The 17,113-nt window shown below is 36.4% G+C and overlaps 1 protein-coding gene across 6 annotated transcripts; it reads left to right on the top strand.

The window, feature by feature from the left end:
* Positions 1-144: 144 nt before the first annotated feature.
* LOC103981458 (replication factor C subunit 1) lies at positions 145-14,993 on the top strand. 6 transcript variants are annotated; one of them, XM_009398191.3, is made up of 24 exons: positions 145-354; positions 490-543; positions 627-684; positions 797-922; positions 1,368-1,886; positions 1,966-2,033; positions 2,202-2,277; positions 2,357-2,418; positions 2,503-2,654; positions 3,342-3,505; positions 3,587-3,775; positions 3,900-4,021; positions 4,100-4,310; positions 5,360-5,413; positions 5,682-5,851; positions 8,032-8,122; positions 9,554-9,735; positions 9,845-9,884; positions 11,319-11,443; positions 12,729-12,801; positions 12,900-12,992; positions 14,020-14,263; positions 14,487-14,555; positions 14,675-14,993. In XM_009398191.3, the coding sequence occupies exons 3-24, from the start codon at positions 682-684 to the stop codon at positions 14,812-14,814; spliced, it is 2,973 nt and encodes a 990-aa protein (XP_009396466.2). In that variant the 5' UTR covers positions 145-354; positions 490-543; positions 627-681; the 3' UTR covers positions 14,815-14,993. The 6 variants fall into 6 exon arrangements, with proteins under 6 accessions (XP_009396466.2, XP_018680940.2, XP_009396464.2 ...); XM_018825395.2 differs by having other exon boundaries at positions 497-543; XM_009398189.3 differs by having other exon boundaries at positions 145-543.
* The last annotated feature ends 2,120 nt before the right edge of the window (positions 14,994-17,113 follow it).

Below are 17,113 nucleotides of genomic sequence, written 5' to 3' on the forward strand. Positions count from 1 at the left end.
GTTTTAGGCGGTTCGATCAGTCCGGGGAAGATCGCATCGCGGCCGTTCGATGCGATGATTCGTCGATCGCCACACTGCCTGACCCAGATCAAGCCATCCGATTTAAGGAAGGAGCACCTGGGAGCCGATTGATCCGGTGGCCAAGACACGGGCACGAATCTTCGTCCTTGGACGACGAAGGGCATCGAGATGCGCACCACGTTGTGATGGTACCTCCGGAAGGGAGAAAGCAAATATTGTATCTCCGTCGCCTTACGCCGTTGAGTGTTTTTCCTTCTTCCCGTCGCCTCGCGTTGTCGACGAAGCCATAGGGAGACGACGAAACGATCGATTCGTATCGCCTTCGTGCAACGGGTTTCCCTTCAACTGGCGTTCGATTGGTTTCTTTAGATTCTTTCACGCCTTGTCTTCCTCCGTCTCTTCAAGAACCCTAGTTCTTTTCTCCTTCTTCACCACCTTATCTCGATCGTTTTTTCTTTGTTTATGGAGCCTCAAGAATCCGCTAGGTGGTCATATAGGTGCCAAAGATCCAATCTTTAAAGGGTTTGTTCTTTTTTAACCCTTTTTTCGGGTATGCATTCAGTGCAGACTTCTTTGCCATTTTATGGTGTCATCTCCTTTATTAGGGCTTTTGATAAGAGAAAACTAGCCCGGCGTTGGTGAGCGGGACTGAAGTTGGAAATGGTGAGTCGTGTATCAGGGTTTGTTCCTGCATCGTCTTCTGTTGCTGCGGATTTCTTGATAAATTTGCTTTCTTCTCGTTCCATTTAAATCTATATCTCTTTGTTTGACGCAGTCGTCCGATATAAGGAAATGGTTCATGAAGCAACACGACAAGGGGAGTGGGTCTGTATCAAAGCCTGCGTCAAAGCCTGCTACAGCTGTTCCGGATAAACCTTCTCCGCTGAGCTCACAGAAACCGGTAATTGGCATGGTTTCTTTGCCCTTATTCTCCTTCATTTGCATATTTATATGATTTTATGCGGCTGTAAGGTTAATTGGCATACACCTCCATCAGTTTTTGTTACCGTGCATCCATGTCTAGATCGATGCCAATTATTGAGCCTCCTTCTTCCAACTCATTCATTTTCGCCTTTTTCTGTATTTTGTTTATGTGTGACAAGATGATAATAAGGCACAGCCATTGCATTACTAGTGGGTTTTTTTAAAAAGAAGAGTGACTAGGACGCAGAAGAATATGTTTTGTACATTCCACAAGAATTCAATATGGTTTACATGTCTAACGAACAAAGGAAAGCTGAACAAATTATGACTGATACACTTTGCCTTTGTAATGGTGTGCTGGAAGATTTATGTTTATACTTTATAACATGATATGAACAATGTCATTGACTTTTTCATGGAAGAATCAGGTGCAAGCAACACAAGAGAACTCTGGCAGAAGAAAAACTAGCAAATATTTCACAACATCTACAGCCAAGGAAGTGAACTCAGAGGAAACGGTAAAGGAAAAAGTAGAAGCTAAAACACCACCAAAAAGGAAGACTCGAAAATCCATCGAGGATCTCCCAGATGATATTAAGCCGTCACCTGCAAAGAAGTTGCATAGGAATGATGATGATGATGATGATGATGATGATGACTTTGTGCCACCTAGGAAGGATAAAAGGTCAGCTGAGGTCAAACCTACCAAGAAAATGAAGACTGGCTCTGGTATACAGATTATCAGTAGTTCTCATGAAGTTGATGATCATCTTGAAGATGAAACCGATGAAAAAGATTCTGAAACTCCTCTTAAAGCTGGTGGGAGGGGTAAGGGTGGAAGAGGGTCTGGAGCTACTGCAGGAGGAAGAGGGAGAGGAGGTGGCAGAGCTGGGTATATGAATTTTGGAGAGAGGAAGGATCCTCCACACAAAGGGGAAAAGGTACTTGATATTTAACATACTGCTGTATCACCAAATTGGCAAGTTCCAAGGTTTCACTCTTGTTTTTCTTGCTGATTAGGAAGTTCCGGAAGGTTCTCCTGAATGTTTAAATAGTCTGACATTCGTGATAAGTGGTACACTCGACAGGTAATCTGCATCGATGATAAAGATTTTCTTGATCTTTTGTCTATGAGATTTATACACCTTGTTTGCTGATTTCCTAGTATAATTGATGGGTGTGTAGTGTTCTTTGCTCCAGAATATGTTAATATTATTGCACCAACGTGACATTCAGACGATACATGTAATTTGTAGTTTGGAACGCGAGGAAGCTGAAGATTTAATTAAACGCCATGGTGGTAGGGTCACTAGTGCTGTCAGCAAAAAGACGGTAATTAACATTCTGAAGATCTTTATTTTGGATTTTGTATATGATGTTATAAGTTATAACCATCTTGACTTTGCTGTAGAGTTTTCTTTTAGCTGATGAGGATGTTGGTGGGAGGAAATCTTCCAAAGCCAAGGAGCTGGGGTCCGTTTTATTAGCATTGTCTTTATAGATACTCTTGGTCACTGGTCATCAAAGTTTCTTTAACCTAGTCTGTGTTCTTGGTAGTATTCCCTTCCTTACTGAGGATGGATTATTTGATAAGATCCGGAAATCAAAGCCTGCTAAAGCACAGATGCAAGAAGAGAAAAAGAAGAGATCCTCAGAAAAGATGGACAAACCAATTATCAATAAAAGCCCTCGCAAAGTTGAAGTGAAAGGTATTTTTAATCTGTCTTTTTTGTTCGTGGCATGGAAGACATGATATTTGTTTTCATAGTCTACATATGGTACTTGATATATACATTGATATTACTTTACATAGTATTGCTTATTTAAAAGGTTTTTTTCTTTTGTTATGATGGTGATATCAGCTAATGATGGCTAGACCGTTTAGCATTAATTGACTAGCTCATTAGGATTTTATGACTTATTCTTGTGGTTTTACGGGAGAAGACAGAAATGATATATATCTAAAAGTGAAAGAGAAAGAGCATGGCTTATATAGTTTGGCGTGCCATGGTAGCTGGTCCCACAATCTGTTTCAGGCAAGTACTTTGTTTAGGTTCATGCTATATTACTAGATTTGAGATTTTGGAATATTGATGATATAAATCATTTAATTGAATGCAGCAACTTGTTCTGCCATACAGTCATGCAAAATTCAATCTTTGATGTTCTTCTATTGTTTCCTATTATTTGTTGTTATATTTAAGTAAAAAGCTGACAGTTTTTACAAATATATGACTTCAATGCTGAGCCACGTATTTCTTTGAACACTTTTTAACTCACTAAACTAGTTATCCTGTGTCTGACCTCCATGTAAGTGCTATATGTTCTTTTTTAGCAGACTATCGTTGTTCATGTGACCTCTCTAAATATGATCAATGTCCTTTATCACTTTCTAGATGATAAAGCTGTCTCTATTGGAAGAAAAGATGCTGCAAAAAATGTTAAATCAGGCATCTCGCCAGACAAAAGAAAAAGTCAGTCTGGTGATCGGAGTTCATTGACATGGACTGAGAAGTATCGTCCGAAGCTTCCAAATGACATCATTGGCAATCAGTCAATCGTATGTTGATCTTTGTTTCTTTTTCCCTATGTTTCTTTAATCTTTGTTTGCAAACAACTTGAACTTGGTTACTATGAACAGGTTAAGCAACTTCATGACTGGTTAATGACCTGGGATGAACATTTCTTGCATGCTGGCCAGAAAGGAAAAGGGAAAAAGCAATCTGACAGTGGATCTAAAAAAGCCGTGCTGCTGAGTGGATCACCTGGAATTGGGAAAAGCACTTCAGCAAAGTTAGTCAGTCAGATGATTGGTTTCCAAGCTATTGAGGTGCCTTTTGTTTTTTTTCTTTTATTGTACAATCACTGTGGTTCCAAGAAAATGTTTTTGGCCAAGTTGGATTGTGGTAAAATTAGTTTTCTTGTTGATTTTTAATTTACTTAAATTTTGCTAGGTTAATGCAAGTGATAGCCGTGGCAAGGCAGATGCCAAAATTGGTAAAGGAATTGGTGGAAGTACATCAAATTCTATCAAAGAACTTGTTAGCAATGAAATAGTAAATTCTAGCAGTGACTGGTTAGTGTTACATGATTGACTGTGGGTTTTGGCAAAGATCAATTGTCTGTTTGATATATGTTTTTAGAATTGAAATAGCAGGTCAAAGCGTCAAAAATCTGTGTTAATCATGGATGAGGTTGATGGCATGTCTGCTGGAGATAGAGGTGGAGTGGCTGATCTTATTGCTAGCATAAAGATTTCTAAGATTCCTATCATCTGCATCTGTAATGATCGCTACAGTCAAAAGCTCAAGAGTCTTGTCAACTACTGCTTGCCACTTAACTACAGGAAACCTACTAAGCAGCAGGTTACATGCATTTAACTTTTTTTCTTTACATAGCAACATTTATTGGTTGTCTACTTCCATCCTAGTCACTTGAATACCTATTGTATCTAGTTGTCTGTTATGTTCCTGAAGATGTAAATAAAGGTTAAAACTTGGCAAATACTAGAGGCCTCATGTTAGGAGCCACACATCCCACCTTGCATGAATTGATTGGCTAAGTGACAGGGCCTGTAGCGCAGGCCTTCTTTGCTTTCATTTGAAGAGAAGTCGCCCCTAGAAACTTTCTTTTATGGCAAATTATGGCTAGCTTGCTCTACAATTGGGATCGGGTTGTGGCCAGGTGTTTGACTTTGACGGCCGAGGATATGAGAGAAAGAGATGGTGCTTTTAAATGAGCTGTTGATTGTTTCTGTTTCTCCTCAAACCATAAAAGAATCTCTGATTTGTCAAATGCACACAATAAGATAGAAGCCCAAAATCTTTGGTTTTTTTTAGATAAAAAATTGTAGACAGTTGCGACACTAGCTTGGATCCTGTATTGTAACAAACTATGGAAATTGTGTTGCTGAGTTAAGAGTGTTGAGACAGATGATTGGTACACTAACAAATTTGAGTAACAGATGTCTACGTATTACCAAAACCAATTGTGAATAAAGTGGGAGAAAAATGATATTGGGGTATATGTTTATAAGGAGGTTTATGAATGGATTAGTGAGAGGTGAGTTAATTCAGGTTAGTGATCCAAAGAGAGGTGAGGAAGTCCTATAAAATTTTTTTAGAGATTGATTTCTCTTAATCTGATTAAGTAGATGGCCACCCTGTAGCTCAATGTTGGGGAAGGATCCATGATTTGACCTCTAGTGTGGTTTACGTTTTGCATGTTCTTACTATAATTTGCTTTATCCATGCATCATTGCCACTGCTGAATGATAGTTGACCAGGAAATTCTTAATTAATTTGTGGGTGTATGTGTAGCCTGGTATGTCAGTAGGTTCAAATTAGTGTTTTAGCTGTATCTTATGTTGGAATTTGGAAAGATGTGTATCTGATTTGTAGATTTTGCTATGCAGATGGCTAAAAGGTTGAAGCAAATTGCAGATGCTGAAGGTCTCCAAATTAATGAGGTACACCACAAAGCTAACATAGTTTAATAATTTTTCTCTTAAGGTGTTACTTACAAGAGGCCATGTAAAGATGAACTTGGATATAGGTAATGTGTAGGTGCTTTTGGCTTGTGTTTTTAATCTTCCTATCTCATTATGTTGGAAGTTGTAATTAGCATTATGATGCACGATCTCTTTTGGAGTTGATGTTGCATAAACTTTATGTTTAGGAGACAATAATTATTTCTTTATTTCTTCATGTTTGTTGGTCTCTCCGTCCACATAATAGGTTGCACTTGAAGAACTTGCAGAAAGAGTAAATGGAGATATGCGCATGGCAATAAATCAATTGCAGTACATGAGCATCTCAAAGTCAGCAATCAATTATGACGATATAAGACAGCGCCTTCTTTCTAGTGCAAAGGATGAAGATATTTCACCCTTTACAGCCGTTGACAAGTACTTTCTGCATCCTGACTTCTTCGCAAGTTTGCTTCCAATAAGCTAATTGCAATTGCCTGGATGAGGCTTGTTATTCACTCATTGTTATATTTTAGGTCCTTTTTATGTTGATGATCTCATGAGCTAATATGTTGTAACTCTTTCACGATTTTGATCTTGAGGTAGCCAACTTTTTATGAAATTTGATAGCATTTACAGATATCTGGACTAGATTATTCTTAGATGATGATAGGGACATCATTTGGTATTCTTAGATTATCTGGATACTGGCAATCATTTGGTATGCTTCTTAGTTCTTTTGGGATTCTTCATAAAATATTGCTTCTAGTGAAAGTGTTCAAGTTTGACAGTGTTTTGAGAATGGTCTTTTGATGTCAAATCTCGGCACTGATTGCCAAAAGTTTGGTTATAGACTAAGTAGCCGCAAAGTTGGGGAAAATGACATCTCAATTTTTGAAGCCAACAAGAGCAGAAATGAACCCAGTAATTCCTAATTGGAGCAGATAGAAAGCATTGTAGTAGAGTACGTGGATTTGAGACAGCTGTTTTTTGTGCTGAGGATAATTATGAGTGTTTTTCCTTAATGTGGTTCATATGGATGTCTAAAGCCTATATAATGAGGATCTAGGAAGCATATAATGCTGTTGATGATTCGAACAGATGTTTATGTTTTAGAGAGTATCAACATCTATAAGGTCTTGAGATTATAAATGGGCTCATGTCCAGCTGGAAACATGTATTTTCACACCTGTTGGCATGTTGTATATGCTTTCTAAACTCTTGAATTTTGTTTCAAAAATTAGCCGCAAACACATTTTTTTCCTCTTTATGTTTTCACTTAATTGGGCTGGATCTTGGTTGATGATATATGGGTATTAACTATTAACTATTAAGTACTTTGAGGATGGTTGCAAAATCTTGAAACTGCACCAACTTATCCATTCATGTTCCTTCACTTTGGAGGGGTCAGGTTAATGACAGCTTGTAACAGAAATGTATTGAACCATATCTGATATCACATTTCACTTGGTTGAGCAATTTGAGCAAAGATGCTTTCATTTTCGTCATGATTCAGGCTCATGTCTGGTTGAAACTTATTTGAAGTGGGTTGTTTGGCTGAAATTAAAGTCATGATAATATGTGAATCATCTGCATTATGGTAATACAAGGCCTTCTTGATCTGTTTGGAATCAAATATAAGAACGACTGAATATATATTTTTTTGAAGATGTGTCAGATTTAGTGATTGGCTTTTAACCTCAGTGTTGTGAAGTCCTAGCCAAAGCCAAGTTGAACACATGGTGATGCATAGAGGCTTTCAGGTTGCCCTAATATGATTTTAGTTTTATACAAGTGAGGCAGTAACATTATGTGCCAAATGAGGTTAATGGACCACAAATAATACTGTGGGAAAATCTGCAATAAGATATAGAAAATTTGAAGGGTAGGTAGAAAATTAGAGATGGAAGCTGGAAGTATAAGAGCTAGCCAGCCCTTGGTTCTACATTATTAAAGAAATTCAGTCATCCTGTCTACCCGATTTAGAAAGGGTCACATTCTATCGATCAATGATGTAAGTAAAAACTGTTAAAATTTGGATAATATTTATATGAACTCTTATGATTTGATACCTTAAAAACCCTGAATCTCGTATTCGAGACATTCAAATCCCTGAAGATAATATCTCTTAGGTGCTTGTACATGAAATCATAAATATTTAAAATCTGTCTATTGTTAAAACTCAATTATTAGTCAGTGTAATGACAAATGAGACTCAAAATGTTGAATAAATACACCATATACAATAATGTGATCACATATCATGCTCTTCTACTTGATGTTCCTATCTATTGCTGAATATTGTAGCTTAACACCTTGCATGATGTGTTACTACTTACTAATGATCTGCCAATTTTGTTTGCTGAATTCAGACTTTAAACTGGAACTTTCTGGTAAGGTAACTTGTGGGCTCAATTTGCTCAATCTAGTGAGAGATGGTCTCTAGCATGCTTGAGAGCCTCTTCTCTAGTTCTTTTATTTGTTCTCTACTAACAGAAGTAAATTGTTTGTAGAATTATCTGTTGATAGCATGATTGAAATAGCAACTAGACATCCTAAAATCATTGGTTCACATTTTTTTTTTTCAGAATTCTATTAACATTGCCTTTGTATCGTAGGCTCTTTGGATTCAATGGTGGGAAGCTCCGTATGGATGAAAGAATTGATTTAAGCATGAGTGATCCTGACTTGGTTCCCCTTATTGTTCAGGTTTGTTATGTGTTCTTACTTGACTAACTTTTTAGGTCATTTCATATTTACAACAATGCATGATATTGTATCTTCCTTGGTTGGTTACTTAAGTGGATTTTATATGTGCAACTATATGTGACATCTTATGCATCTGAAATATAGCTCTTATTATGTGAGGTTGAGTTCGCCTTAGGCCATTGTAGAAAAATACAAATCATATGTTTAGTTCTTACTGCGATATCTTACGCTTCCATCAATCGATATGGAGGGCTGTATTATCAAAAACACAACTGAATCACTTTAGAAGCAGCATTTTAGCAACAAACATTATGTGCTGTCACTTGCAGAGGTTCCTAGGAGAGCTTTACCTGGAATACTATGCTAGGACATGTAATTGTTTGTTGTTTGTTTTTATAAATTTGTGAAAATGTTACAGATATGCTGGACCAAAAGGGGACTTTAAGTTAGACATTAAAACGACATAATGATAACTAATGTATTTACCTTTTTGTTTCATGCTCTGGAGCATTTATAAATTAATAATCCAATGAAATAACATGAAAATATGAACACCATAGCCAAGTAGTAAAATATGAATGATCAAGTGCTTTTGTACTACATTCATCATCTAGCTGTCCTGGCGTTGACCTAAGCAATAGGATAGATCCATCTCTTTTTGGTGGCTTCAGCTATTTATTGATTGCCCTGAAGGATCTGGAAATCATCAGATAAGCTTAGCTATTTGTCCTGGATTTATCTACCTATTGATTACTGTTCATAGATAGAAATTAACCGAGAGAAACAAATAGTTCACAACAAGCCCATGATCTCCAGTTTGTGGCTATCTGAATGTTTTTTGTGCTTTCTTTAGGTTTTCTTTTGTAATTATAAGGGAATGTCATTCCTCGTATACATTCTTTGGTAGGATGGAAATAATGGCAGTTCTCTCCATATTACCAGAAAAATTTGAAGGCCTTAATTATAAACTTGCAGTTACATATTCTCTTAGTTTTTTGTATGTCACTATTTTGTAGCAATGTTACGAGCAAGGTTTGTCATATCGTGACGTACTGCTCGATATGGGTGGTATATATCACTTGGATATGGGACCGATATAGGCGGTACATATCAGTTTATCAGAATGCCCCATCATATAATGTGTCAGTATGTCGGTACATATTATACCGATAGCCGGTCAGTACATTGGTACTGACCGGTAAGGCGAACCATGATTACGAGAATTGATCCATGGATCATGCATGACACTCGGCTTGGTAATTTTGCCAGATGATTATTTTTTTGTTGTCATTACAAGTTTCCCAGAAAATGTCATTGACCTACCAACTATAAAAGTGTTTTTGGCAAGGAATAAACAATTATATAATTTAATGAATATTTTATATTTTCTGAACTTTGTATTACATAACTGACTTTTTTATTAAATGCCAGGAAAATTATATCAACTATCGACCAACTTCTATTGGCAAGGATGAGAATGGAGTTAAAAGAATGCAATTCCTTGCACAGGCTGCTGAGTCTATAGGGGATGGTGATATATTCAATGTTCAGATCAGAAGATATCGGCAGTGGCAGCTTTCGCAATCTAGTTCATTTGCATCCTGTATAATCCCGTATGTCAAACTATAACTTGACGATTCTCTCGTTCGTGACATTGCTCAACTTACTGCATAGGATGACGAATCTTAAGTTTGTCTATTTGTTTGTATTTTATTTTGCAAGGGCTGCTTTGATGCATGGGCATCGAGAGACCCTTGAACCGGTACTTTTCCTTGTTCTTATTCCAACTGAAAACTCTTACCTGGAAATGAAAGTCTCTTGAAGTTTTTTTTCTTCTGTAGTTGCTTAGTTTATCAGTCATCTCTTGGAGTATATCATCTTGAGGCATTTTTACTGCCAGCATTTGTCTTAATTTTGCATCAGGAAGCATGCTATCAAGATTCTTCTCACATAATAATTATCATAGGGTTACCAAGAAAATTTTATATGATTGCCATTCGACATGGGCTTACGGCTGCTGCTAGATTTTAACTTCAACCCTTCATGGGTTTACTAAGAAAATTTTATTGTGACGTTGGGTTTTATCTGTGCGACTACTACTATAATAACCACCTTATATACTTTTAAGTGAATTTTATGGAGACCAATGTTGTTTGCTCATTCTATATTGAGGTTGAATTCATGGTAAAAAGAAAATTGATATTTCTATTCATAGGTATCTTAACATGTTGTCTTGACAGATTGCCTTGCACCAGTGAAATTATTTGATAAGATTTTGGTAGCCTCATTCTAGTTGGGGTTCAACTTTCCTATTGCTCAAATTATTTGTTCTTTTGAACTTATTTCCATGCTTTGTGTCAGTGTCATCACTAGAAATTCTACAAATCGGTACCTTTCATGTTATTTTCTGTATATGTCAAAGAATGCATGATTCTTTTTCGAAAATCTGAACAGAAATATGAAACTCAGGCATTTTGAGTTTAGCATGGTCTAAAATGAAAACAGGGTAAAACATCTAGTTGTGGTTTAAGCAGCATTGATATCTTGGTCTGATAATTACTGTTGGGATACAGAATTGTAAATTCGTGTCAGTTTGTTCTGTAAATTATGAACTTCACATACTTTTGTGGGTTGGTTGGATTTTTCTTTTCTTTTTTTGGCAGATGTTGAGTGGTGAGGATGGGATTTAATCATTGGACCGTGCTATCAACAGTCAAAGTGGTTGTATTTTGATTCTATGTGCCTATTTGATTGTCTTGCTTCTGCATATCATTTCCTCATCCTGGTAGATGTTTCAGATATGTGACCAATGAAGATGTTCTTCTTGTTCACAATTTGCATTTGCCAAGTTTTCACCCTCATTAATTAACTTCTATATTATACAAGCTTACCTGCTGGCAATTGCAATTATGAAAAATTGCTATAGCCTGCTTTAGTAGGAGCATTTCTGTAGCTGATCCAGCCTAATGGGAGGTAGACCTGATAATGATGAGATCCAATTCAATACAAAATACGACACTTTGGACTAAATTCACGATGCAGGAAATATGATCTCTTGCTTCTTGCCATTATTGGACTGATGTAATGCTTGTTTATTTTACTGTCTTCTGGTTTTTGACTGTCTATGATTGTACCAATTTTGTAGGTCTGTGTGAATCAAGAAGTCTTTTTACTCACAGATTTACTTGGTTTGCAGGGAGAACGCAACTTTAATAGGTTTGGCGGATGGCTAGGGAAGAACTCGACAATGGGAAAGAATTTGCGACTTTTGGAAGATGTTCATGTTCACTTTCTTGCATCACAGGAAGCTAAGTTGGATAGGTAGCATATATGATTTCTCATATTAAGTATGTTTACTGTATATGTTTTGAGAAAATGAGTGTCTTTAGAATCTTCTGGTTCTTTTTTGTTATTGCTATCGTTTGCAAAGTTATGGTCAAAATGTAGTTCTTTATTTTAATGTGTCTGTTGGTTTTTAGTCTTTTGAAATCAAAAGAACAGTTTTCCTACCTTCCAATGACTTACCTGCCTCTCCTAGCTGCCTCATGACAGGAGTGGGCCTTACATTGGACCACACCTGGGGCCTTTGCTGCCTCCAATTACAAGGCTGGTAGGTGAGACTGGTAACCCACAAACAGAAACAAATGGGAATGGAGAAGTATATTTCAGATTAAAAATAGTGGTTTACTATCTGATCATTTGTTTTTGCTTCGAGCACATCATGCTATTGTTTTTGTTCTTTTAATAGTTTATCCTTTTTGTAGGACAGACTTGTGGAGGGATTTATTAAGGATTTAGGATTGAAGAAATGTGAGAATATAACAAGGAATTTTCTGGAATTTTTAAGTTAAATTTATTCCAAAAATCAGATTCAGTTGGATTGTCAGCGAAAACTGTTGTCAGAAAACAAAATAGATAGAATGCCAAAAAGATGAAATAGAAAAGTTACTGGAAAGGGACAGAGAATGGTAGGTTACGACTCTAGTGTAACAATAGAATGATGGACAAAAAATCATTAAAAAATAATTTGAAAAATAGAAAATACAATTTGATTTGACTTAAAGTACACTTGACTAATTCAAAATTCCAAAGATTAACTCCAGAGTTTGGCTTGGACTCATCCGTTAGCTCTACTTGAACACTATGATCTTCCTTTATAAAAAAACAAAAAACAAAATTTTGGATGAAACTCAATAACTATTGGCATCCATTTATTTTAGATCAATCATGAGTTTTAGATGATTCACAATAACCATGGACAAAAGTATTTGCCTTTTGATGCAATGGTTTTGGCCACCCCATGTTTCTGCTGTGAACTTAGTATACAACAGCATATCCTTTGTTGATATCCAGAAATTAATTTTTTTGACTGTCCTTGGATCTCATGGGGTTGTCAAGTTTGTGGGTACTTTAAGCAGTAACTTGTATTGTTTGGAGTTGATCTCCTGACTGACATTTATGTATGCTATCCAGTGTTAACTGAACTGAACATCTATATTTACCTCAATACATTAATTTTTTCAAATGAAGTGGACTTTTATCTTTTTTAGCCATCATTTAATATATTTGTCTTATGCAAAATTGTATTCAATATATAAACGGTCAGGGCAACCTTGCGGGTGGACTACTTTACTCTTCTATTGAAACAGCTTACAGATCCTCTTCAAATGATGCCTAAGGTTTGATTACCTTCCATATGCTTCATTTACAAAATATGTTCTGTTTATAGGATAGTGGAATATTTTGAAGTATCTAATAATATCTGGAACACTATCAGGAAGTTGCTGTTCAGACGGTTGTGGAATTCATGGATGCTTATTCTTTAACTCAAGAAGACTTCGACACAATTGTGGAGCTATCCAAGTTCAAGGTTTGTCTGTCCCATGTCACATTCAGGAATCTAAGAAATGGTCACTTTTCAATTTCACTAGCTAGTAGTCGATGTATATTCTTCTTTGGAGATCCTTTTTGTATGTGGTGCTAATATTTATCCTTGATGTCAATCTAGTTACAAAATGTTTGTTTGTTTTTTCTTATTCTGATGGTTGTCATTTGACATAGGAAGAATTTGACATCATGGGCTAACAGGTTGAGTTTCTGTTTTGAACAAACAGTCCTAGTAACGTAATAATGTGAATAAATGGCTTTTACTGGAGCTACTTTAAGATCTAAATACATCCATACATATTTACATGTGCACACAAACTCGTATGATTAGTTTTCATATGTTTATTTGTTCTCTCTGCATAGGCAGTGTTGTAAAATTAATGTGCCAACAGGGTACAGGCTGGCAGTTACATTTTGGTGTGTTCGATCCCTGTTTCTAAACATAGCATATGCTTGAAGGTGGGTTATTGTTTGGCCATTTAGCTTATTGCACCTAGTGGCTAGTTCAGCACAAGCTATATTTTATTAATTTTGTGTTTGACATCACATACATGTAATTGGGCTCTTTGGAAGTCTTGTAGCTGGCCTTCTAGCTTATTGTGCATGATGGTAGCTCCTTCGCCTAATAGATTTGCTCAATCTTCCTTAAACACTTGTGGAGTTTTCATTGGTTGCTCATTTGTTGTTTGAGCTTTAGTTAAATCAAGATTGCATATCTCTCAACTTTAACAGGTTTTATGTCAGACCTTTCTAATGTGAACATGTGCCTTAATAATGCATTTATGTATTTCCAAGTTGGAGATTTATTTAATCGAAATATTATCTATGTATTTAAATATATGTATACTATATGTGATTTGAGGATCTGTTGTGTGCATGATGCGAACAGAAAGAATAACTAATCCAATAGTGGTGGTGCACTTATTATATTGCATACCATTTCAAAAATGTGTTTATAATTTAGTTCGGCTAAAATTCAAAAATGAATCACCATAATCGTTCGATTGCAGGGACATCCGAATCCCATGGACAACATTCAACCAGCAGTGAAATCTGCACTAACCAAGGCATATAAGCAAGGAAGCAGCTCCCGTGTTGTGCGATCAGCAGATCTGATAACTCTTCCAGGCTTGAAAAAGGCTCCGAAGAAGCGTATAGCGGCAATCTTGGAACCTGTGGAGGATGGTGTATCTGAAGAAAATGGAGAAGCTCTAGCGGAAAATGAAGAAGAGAATTCTGATTCAGAAGATGCAGGTGAGCGTTTTTCTTCTGTACTACTTGTACACTTGCTGAGTGGCTGTGTGCCCGTTTTGTGTTGTCTGCTTTACATGTTTTTCACTTTCAGTTGGATGGAATGCTCGCAGAACTGACCTTGTTTTGGGTGTGACATTTTCACGATCAAACTGGTTTAGAAATGTATCTATATGATTCAATGTCACTTTCTGATTGTGGATTTTATATCTACTACCTGTTTCAGATGATCTTGGACTTGGTACAAATGCCGATCAGAAGCCACAACTTGATCTTCTGAGCAACAAACCGAAGGGTTAGTTTTGAATCTTTTAGATACATTTTCACTCACTCCTTTATCATTGAATTGGATATTTTTAAATGTGTACATAATTCCTTCTCACGGTTCATCTTCCTGATTTGTTTTGTGATTAGGAGTCCAAGTGCAGCTTGATTTGAAGAACAATGGAAAGTCAAATGTGAAGAAGAAGAAGACCCCTGCTAGCAAATCAAGAGTTTCGGAGCCTGCTGACAAGGGGGCACAAATGTCTGGAAGTAGAAAGAGGAAAAAATAGACTCTTGCTTATGCCAAAGGTGAAACATGTTTTATCTTCAAATTTTGGATGGCTGCAGACACCCCAGCATGCTTGTTTTTATTGTAGTTTCCATGTTCCTGCTGACAAGGGGGCACATCACCTTTGAATTGACCCGAGAGTCGGCAGACACCTTCTTCTTCTGCCTTGGTTCTTTTTCATTTCGTTGTCCTATATTATTGACAGATGCTGAAACGATCACGCTGACCCGATTCACCGAGGATCCGTCACGCCGTTTCTGTTATCTTCCATTCAAGCGACCACAAGAAATTAATTCTTCCTTGGGCAGTTGGGTGAGTGGAATGCACTAACCACTCCTCGGCATGGCAGCCTTGACCTGCGTGTCCTTCGTCGTTGACCCTGCACCAGTTTGATGCTGCCGCTGCCGCTGCCGCCGCCTCCGATGGGAACAGCTTGCCGTCGAACCCCTGCACAGATATCCTCCCATCGGCATAGATGTCGGGACCCAACAAGTACGCCAACTCCTCGCCAGACCCGAACTTGATCAAACCCCCCGCCGCACTGCACTGCACTGCACTGCAGTGTGGTTGATTGTTGTTTTCAAAGTAGTACGTCCGTAAATGATTAGCTTTCTTAAATCTCTCATCATCCTTTAAAGATTTATAAAAAAATATATTTAACTTAGGATTCTATAAGTATATATTTCAGTAAACATTTGATATGTAATTTAAATTATAAATATAAATTTTGTCACGATTATATAACAAAAGGTCCAAGGCGGCTTAAAATTTTTTTGCAACTACTCTTAAGGCTTAAAAATTTTCACAACTACTCATATAACTGTTACAAAATAAGATTGTAAATCAATTCTAAGGACTACCCTAAATGCCCATCCAATCGTGTATTTGGATAGTTTATTTTTAGATAGTTTTATCTTTTCATGATGATAGTACACAATCTATATTTATAAGAGTAAAATGATCACAAAGTTAATCAAAATAGGATTGCTAAGCTTATTATATGCCCTGTACATGCTATCGAAAGCATGAATAAAACTGAAAGACTATAGACGTTGCATTTCCTCTCATTTGTTGAATATTCAATCTTTTGCTCTAGTCGCAATGTGCTTCTTGGCTCCAATTTGCTTTCCACTAGTGTTGTTGGGTAGTTGAACGTTGATATGCTCATTTTGATTTAACTCGCTAATGATTTTAACTTTGGTATAGGGTCGATCAAGTTGTGCTAATTTTTTTCGATTCCTACAAATCCTTCAAATGAGGGAAAAGGCCTTGTTGTGCGTTAGTCTCTTAAACGTCTCACGTCGCTTGAATTGGGTGAAGACTTGTTGGAGCCTTAACGAGTATTGTTTCATAAATTTTTAAGTTTTTGAGGTCTTTTCTTCATAAAATTTATTCATCAATTCCTCTTCTATTTAGTTGTTACCTTCGAATACGTTTGCATCACTTACACATTCGATTGATATTTTATTAAAAAATAAAGTGGTAATTTATTCTTGGTAGAATCGATCACTATTAGTAAGGATTTAACAACTATTGTATTAAACTAAGTTTTTTCGAATGGTCTTGGAACATATGTAGAACTCCTTAGATAAATAAGAGAACCGGAGGTGCTCGATTTCACTCGTTCTCTTAAGAGTTGAGAGGACAAATACTTCATGTTAAATTAGTTATTAGCTTAAATACTTCATAAAATATACATGAATAAAACTAAATGATACATACTTCTATTATATTGAATATCCTTTGTATAAATATATCTAGATACTTTGATATCATATGATATTACATGATCGCCCATGGCTCACTCAACTGCTCCATCGTCAGCTTCACAAAAAATTAATTTGTGGCATGTAAAAATAGAGTTATTTCGATATTTCCTTTTATGCCATGCCACAGTTCACAATGTTTTTAAGTTTTACAAAAACATAAACAGAAAACAAAAAAAATTATTAAAAATAAAATGAACTATTGCATGTCTCATATAAGTTATCAAAAAATAACCAAAAAGGATCACGATTATGTATTGATTACTACATAGTAAGATCAAAACGAGTTGCTACGTGGACAGTAACAAATCGTGCGAGGTTGGGAGATGCCTCCCATTAGTGTCCACACCATCCGATCCCAAGATTATTATAGTGGCAGAATGGTTAACCTCTTTTTAACGATGATTATCCCTCTACTAATGTAATTTTAACTTGACCATATCTGGACATTTAACTTCTACATAGTAAATCAAGATATGTTACGTCAATTTAGATCACTCAAGGAATAGCATGAGAAAATATAAGTTAAAAGTA

The sequence above is a fragment of the Musa acuminata genome, chromosome BXJ3-4, assembly GCF_036884655.1.
Source record: "Musa acuminata AAA Group cultivar baxijiao chromosome BXJ3-4, Cavendish_Baxijiao_AAA, whole genome shotgun sequence".
Taxonomy (NCBI): Eukaryota; Viridiplantae; Streptophyta; class Magnoliopsida; order Zingiberales; family Musaceae; genus Musa; species Musa acuminata.

Excerpts from the sequence above, each read along its gene's own strand:
- LOC103981458 (XM_009398189.3), top strand. Across the intron at positions 2,655-3,341 it reads TCGCAAAGTTGAAGTGAAAG|ATGATAAAGCTGTCTCTATT; the intron begins GTATTTTTAATC and ends ATCACTTTCTAG. Across the intron at positions 14,264-14,486 it reads TTCTGATTCAGAAGATGCAG|ATGATCTTGGACTTGGTACA; the intron begins GTGAGCGTTTTT and ends TACCTGTTTCAG.